A 7,707-nucleotide genomic window follows, 5' to 3' on the forward strand; every position below is an offset into this window, starting at 1 on the left:
TCACACCTAGTGGTTCCCGTCACGCGATATGCCGATATTTGGCAAACGTCATCAAAAACACAACAATCGGCAAATTTCAGTTGAAAGCAAACAACTTAGCTTTTCCTGCGGTCCTTTGCTCAACGCACACAGTCAAGCAAAGGTAAGAAACCGTTACTACTAATAATTTGTTGACAAACATAATATTTCAATCATAAAGTTCTAAACAAACACTTATTTGAACGTATTTCATTCTTTTACAAATTCGTTTATAATCATAATCCAAAACTTTCTGGTGTCCGCCATTATGTTTGCCTTTCTCGCTCGTTGAATTTATTTTCTTCCCACGGTTCAATTTCTATACCAGATATGGTCACTTGATTTCGAACAAAAGAAATAATTTGTTTATCTTTTAGTTTGAGTCACAGTAGGTAGGAAAAACATATACATGAAGTTATCCTGCGCTGGGGTCCGTGTAAATTCGTTAAACATATCTCACGTTGCAGTTTTATACAGAGGCCAAAACACAATCACCACTTCGTTCATATCAATAACTTACACACAAATACCTGGGTTAGCATTCATAAGTTAAAGTATCAACACCCGGAAACTGTGATTATTTTATCCAAAGTAAACGCTTGTGCACATGTAATGTAGGTGTTTCTAATATGTTACAAAAATAATGTTATACACTACGTTATTTAAAACTACTAACAAAACACGATAAAACGTTGTATGACGAAGCGTCATTCGAAAAGCACTACTTCCTGAAAAGTCAACCGAAAAAGTATTGTCTTTTGTAGAAATACCCGTGGAAATACCCCATAAATCGTCGAGTAAAAACAGACAGACTCATCGGGACCCAAACGTAAATAATGTGCTTTAATTAAATGATGTAAATTGTTAATATTAACCGCACAAATCAGCATCCAACACCGCCCTAACATGGCGACTGGTTTAACAGGATAGAGCGAAGGGAAAAAATGGCGCCATAATTAGCTACCCATTTTGTGTGTAGCTGTCCGGGATGGTGTACGCCACTGTGTGTGTGGGCGCGCAGCTCAACACCACATCGCACGGGTGAATTCTTCATTTTATCCCCGGACGTTCACGGGAGTGGATGCCCTATACACGCGGCTCGGCGGCTCTTCACACTCGCAAAGGAAACGACGTCTATTTGGTCCAGTATTTCTGAATAAGTTTGTTCTGTTATGTTACAGTGCAGTGAGAAGAACGTCATAATGGATGTCAAGAAAAATGTGGCCGACAACAAATCGACCCAGCTGCATATCACATCCAAAGATTCACAAGACGGTTCGATCACAAGGATAGACAAGGATGCTATGGTTCCACAGACGTTAACGCCCGTCTGCTGCAATGACCCCAAGAGAAGTAGAAACCCGCCTAAAGAAGGTATGTTGGTTCACTTTTGTTTTACTTCTCTTTAAAAAAAAAAAAAACTACTTATCAAAAATAGTTTTGCAACACTCTTTCAAAAAGAGATTTGTTTACATGGTTTTGTACCCGCAGGTTTACCGAAACAGTAAATTCCTATTCCATATTCATGTATATACTACTGGTGCTTTTTTATGATAGGAAGTGAAACATTTGACAAGGTGCACATATTGAAGAAAAAGTATATCTCACTCTTTGAAAAAGGCGATAGATAGCCGCATTATAATTGCAAGTAAAATAAAGTGGAGCACTTTACCGAGAAACTAAAAATCTGCATTGGGTTTTATGGCAACAACTAGGCCTACTTTTTTGCATCTAATGAAGTAGTTGTGGCCATAAACGATTTTGTATTGATAAGTAATTTAAGTGCTATATTTCATTTATTTCTTTCAGATCAATATTTATATGTATTGGGTTGTCTCCATTCTCTTTTTACTAAAACCGATCCAGTTACCATTAAATGTAAACGACAAAGCAGTTCAAGGCACTGGACGCTATTAGTAATTATTCAAAATAATAATTGGTAGCATAAAAAACTTAATTTCGTCCGACAAGGGTGTTGTTTCTTTCATTATTCTCTTGAAAATTCGATGACCATGACCAATTAAGCCCAAATTCCCATAGGTTTGTTATTGTTTGCATATGCTGACATACACCAAGTGATAATACAACTGGTCTTTGACAATTACCAAAGGTGTCCAGTGCCTATAAGTTCACGACCTCATGTGTGTTAGCTTCTGGGTCTAATTTCATTTAGCTGCTAAGCACAAAATCTGCTTAGCATAACATTTCTTCCATGGTAAACAACAGGATCGCCAACCAGTTTCCACGTAATTTTCAGGATAAGCAAACAACAGCTGAATACCAGTAACAAGCAATATGCAACAAATGGAAATTGGCTGGTAATCCTGTTTTTGTCAAGGAAGAAATTTCATGCCAAGCAAATTTTCATGCTGAGCAGCTCTATGAAATTGGGACCTCTTTGGTTCGTGTCGTGTTTTATGGCATGATCGTTGTTTCCTGTTGAAACATGTATAGTGGTGAAGGAAATTTTTCCATTTTCCGTAGCCATGTACAAAACCCAAATCCTCCTAACCACGGCCCAGTTTCATAAAGCTGCTTAAGCACCAAAAATAGCTAAGCACAACAAAATTATACTCACCAGAATAAGGTTACCAACCAAAGTACTGTCTCACATGTACAATTTGTGACTGGTATCCTGCTTATTTCTGCCGAGCAGAGAAATTTTTAAGAAATGATAGACAACAAAATAATCACAAGATTACAGGTGTCTGATTGTATACATGATGATACAAACACAAATAGAATATTTCGAAAATGTTCCCGCTTAAAAAATATTAATAACTGATTTCAACAAATACCAAATCTAAACAGACTGAGTCAGTATCACATTGTTGCTCTGTTTTTATCATTCGGGTTTAGTATTTGTATATTATAGCATAGCGTTGGTGGGATCATTCGAAATAATTCCATCGCTGAATATGTAGCATTTTGAATATTTTGTTATTCATGAAAAACTACTTCTACTATTGCAAATGATTTTGTTGTTCAATAATGGAAAGGCTACATCCGTATCATATAATCTAAATAAGTAGGTCATGCATGAAATTGTTTACCATGTGTGTGAGACTATTAACAAAAAAATCCTGTTTTTTTTTTCTTCAATTGCTGCACACAGGTAAAAAGGGACACTAACTTGCATGACGGCCGACCTTGTGGAGGCGTGATTCATTCCGGAGCCCTGCCGTTCATCGGAGCTGAACGACCGTATGCACTGAACAGCGAAATCAGGGTGACATTAAACGCTAACCGGAGTACTTTCTACTCATGAAAAAAAACCTGTTTTTCACATTGCTTCACGTTCGAATCCAGTGATGTTTTCAGGAATCAACAAAAACAGGCTTGTGTGTGACACTGACTCGTTTATAGTCAGTGACCTAAACTTTGTGACCCTAAAATGTTTTTTTTTCCAATCGTCTGAAGCAAGAGTCGGCCAGGACAGTTCCAGGGTCAGATCGCCCGTGTGTCTTGACCCTTGTGTATATATTTCTTAAAGGAACATTTAAATGGAGACATTTGTAAATATCAACTGTAAATATGCAGATTTTTTTAGACAATACTTTGGTTTAGGGTGATTGATTTTTTTTTAATACTCAGACATCGTTCGTTTACATCGACATCGTTCATTTTGGAGGTCGAAATCTGAATGTTTTGTGTCCACTTCAAAAACAAGAAATAAGTAAAAAAAAAAAAAGGAAAATGGAGTTATTTAAAATCATTTAAAAAAAGGTTTTGGTCTCAAACTTGTAATGAAATTGAGGAACAACAACCACCTCAGCAGCCCCAGAAGGGTCCCAAACAGATATTAAAAAAAACCACACAATTACATATACTTGACTTCCTCCATGAAAAAAATATGTAAATTGTGTTTCGGATGTTTCTAATAAACAATTTATAACAAGCCAGAAGGGTTAACCCATCGTGACTAAGGTTATGCCCTATTTGACAAAACAGAAAAAGGTTATGCATAGTCTATGCATAAACAGTGTCAAAATTTAATGATCTGTGAAGAGCAGTCATGTCATCAGCTTTTGATATCTTCATCGTACTATTCCTACCAGTCACTGAACGTGGTCATTAATCGTTCACCCTCATTAACTAGCAGGCCGGAATTTTAAAGGCACTGGACACATTTTGGTAATTGTCAAAAACCAGTTGGTCTATTCCAACATATGCATAAAATAACAAACGTGTGAACATTTGGACTCAATTGGTCGTCGAAGTTGTAAGAGAATAAATAAATAAGAGAAAAACACCTTTATTTGCACAACTTTATGTTGTTTATAATGTCTAACAAAAGGCCTCAGCTGAAGTCTTTTAAGAATTTGAGTGAGAAATATCCTCCGTTTCATAAACTACGTTACTTCAGAGGGAGCCATTTCTCACAATGTTTTATACTACCAACAGCTCACTATTCCCAGTACGTTTTTATGCTACATTTTTTTTGATTAATTACCAATAGCGTCCAGTACCTTTAATGCATTTCCTTTTCCTCCACATAAGTAATTCAATTTTGTTTCAATACACTGGGCACTTTTTACTATCTCACTAAGTTATGCTGAATTGTAATTACTTACAGTCCAGGGGTTTAACTGCTGAGAAGTATTGGGCCCCGGGTTGTAAAAAAGGTTGGGGTTGAAATTCAACTAAATGGTCTTGAGGGAATGCATACGCTATGCTGGTTTCCGTGTCCATGCTGGAATTACATTACTACACATTGATGCTATTAAATATACAGTTATCAGAAATGGATATGAAATTTACTGTTTGAATTTTTGTTCTCCTGGTGAAAATTGTTTTAGGAATTTCAAAAATCTTTACGCCCCATACGTTCAGCTATCTTAACCAAAAATGGATAAAAAAACACATGGTCATAGAATATTTAATGAATATATTTAATGAATAATCAAGGAGGCACTGGAACATACAAACATTCAGCACAGATTTGTGTATTTTTATATCACCAAGGCTATAAAAAAAAACACCCTGAAAAACACAATACAGATGCATTTCCGTTTCAGTTGACCGAGGATACTAGCTTTAGGGGAATCCATTATAATTAAATGTAAGCAATGCAATACCACAAACTCCATCAATTTCGATTGGCCCATGCAATCGGTGCTGGCAGTAACCTGCATAAGTAAAGCTACCTGGGGTATCTACCTTCTAAGATTGATCGACCGAGCGGTTTCGAATTTCACTCTATATTTGAGTCATCTTTGCTATAACCTAGCAGACAATTGCTTGTATTTTCGTAGCCATCATGCCGATATTAATATGCTCTCTGCGTAGGGAAATGTTGTGCTGTTTCTGTGATTGAAAATAGTTGTATACAACAAGAAATTGTGGACCAAAAACAATCGTTCATTTGCAGTTGAAAGCTGCTTGGACAGATGCGCAGTTTTATTTCTCTGTTACTTTTAAATAAACTTATCATGGAATTAGAGGACGCAAACATTGCTGGCTGATTTTTTTACAAACATGTTTGTTGTAGCTGTTTATATGTATAATGTTCATAGAACATACTCTGCATTTTTCTAAAACAAAACACAAGTACAAAGCCCTTACATTTTGCAGAAGAATTAGAAATGTAAACATGAAAAATAAGATCAATGTGGGTATTGAATGGTATTCACAAAACATTTTTAGTTAAAAGAATTTGGTATGAGTCTTGGCTTACTACAAGCTTCAACTGTTTGCAATCACAATACAAAGGAACCTTCGACCGGGAACGCAGATTTAACTTGTAATGGGAAAACGAAATTATTCTCGTGAAAACATCTCTTTGGACTTAGTATTCGTGTTTTTTTTTCAGACACGAAATAAACAATTAGAAACGCATTTTCTGCAATTCTGGAATAAAGATTTGAAATTTAAATAAGGTTCAGCGATTTCTAAGGCATACGACAACAATATACTTAAAATAATAAATGGAATGAAGATTTTATAGGAAAGGGATGATGACAATATAGATTATGCATCACGATTATGATAACCATTTGTAATTTATATCAAAGCTAAACTAAAACGGTGTACATGTAAAAAAAATAAAAAAAAATAGAAAAATTGACTTTAAATTTTGAATATTAAATTGCCACACAATACACTTTTAATTTTCTATGAACAAGTAGTTTTAGCAAATATTGTGCAAATCTCTGTGTGTCCTCAATGAAGACCAAACTCCAAAATGTACGTTTTGATTTAAATCCAATTTCATCTTTCCAGTTACTGTCCTCTACGTTCGTTGTAAGTTTAACGTTTTTCTTGCAAACATTTGCTTTTTATCATGTTTTGATGTTCTTGTTGTTTGATATGTAATATCACTTTTGTTCATTGTCTTAACTAGCCTCTTGTATCCTTAATGTATTGATTTAACAGTGTATGTGTTGATGTTCCATTGAAGATGTTTGTACTTTGTTTTCACTGGTGATAAATAAACGGAGTCTTAGAGCTCCACTCAAAAGAAAAAAAAAGAAAAATTCTGGTCACTAAAACCAAACCGAGGCGTGTGTACTAATCAGTAAGATACATCTGTCTGTAGAGCAACAATCGATGCTAATTATTGATGTTAAACCAAAGAAACCAGATGAATGTTCAGTTCACACGATCAGACGTTCATAAAAAACATTTGCGAGAATTCTCAAACATAATGACAGTTCACATCTGTTTCCCGTCATGACCGTGAACTCTTGAACGTTGTCTCTTTTCCCACAGCCAGTGTGGATGCTGCAACCCCCTAAACAGCTTGCGGAATCTCACTTATTCCACTTCTCGTTTACATACCACTCTGTAAATATTATCAAACAGATTTTCTTAGACATCTGCTGGCAGCACATAAGGGACACACGCAAGGATGTTTAGGAAGATGTTCACAACGACAAAATAATGTCTGTGTTGGACTGTGATGTAATTAAAGGCACTGGATACGTTTGGTAAATGTCATAGACCAGTATTCTCACTTGGTGTATACCAACATATGCATAAAATTACAAACCTTTGAAAATTTTGGTTCAGTAGGTCATCGAAGTTGCTCAAAAATAATGCGAGAAAAACACCCTTGTTGTTCAAATTATGTGTTTTCAGATGCCTCAGAAAGTCTTTCTCAGATTTAAATATTTCAGTGAGAAATTGCATCTTTCTAAAAAGACTACGTTACTTCAGAGGCGGTAATTGTTTCTAACAGTTTGTTTAACTACTCTCCATTGCTTGTTTCAAGAGAGTTTTAACGCTGACATATCTTTTGAGTAATCACCAAACGTGTCCAATGCCTTATTGCAGTTTTTACGGATTTCGTGAAATTGCTTTTGCGTGTTTTAGACCTTGCAAATAAAATGTATTGATCGAGAGTGGTTTTCAAAGTATTATTTTTGTTCTTCAGATGTCTTCATATCTGTCACGTAAAGACCTTCTGATCACTACTAATGTCCAATTGTAGTCTATGACCTTCCTTCACCGAGACGATGATAAGAATATTTAAACATTCTATTATCTTCTGCGAAAGCTTAACAGAAACAAGAGTGGTATGACTCATCATGACATCACTTATGTAAAAAAAACATTATTATCGTTCTCTTTTCCCCTAAATCATAATTTTTTGAAAAAAGTGTACTTTTTGAATGAGTCATAGAGACATAATTGTTTGAACCAATAGAGTTGTAAACTGAACAATTACACGGTGACTTTATGCACATT

At 35.4% G+C, this 7,707-nt stretch overlaps 1 protein-coding gene across 1 annotated transcript; it reads left to right on the forward strand.

Moving 5' to 3' along the window:
* On the forward strand, positions 1 to 6,472 carry LOC139945271 (uncharacterized). The gene is made up of 3 exons (XM_071942602.1): positions 1 to 142; positions 1,200 to 1,392; positions 3,134 to 6,472. The coding sequence occupies exons 1-3, from the start codon at positions 29 to 31 to the stop codon at positions 3,148 to 3,150; spliced, it is 324 nt and encodes a 107-aa protein (XP_071798703.1). The 5' UTR covers positions 1 to 28; the 3' UTR covers positions 3,151 to 6,472.
* Positions 6,473 to 7,707: the final 1,235 nt, after the last annotated feature.

Source organism: Asterias amurensis, chromosome 12 (genome assembly GCF_032118995.1).
Source record: "Asterias amurensis chromosome 12, ASM3211899v1".
Lineage (NCBI taxonomy): Eukaryota > Metazoa > Echinodermata > Asteroidea > Forcipulatida > Asteriidae > Asterias > Asterias amurensis.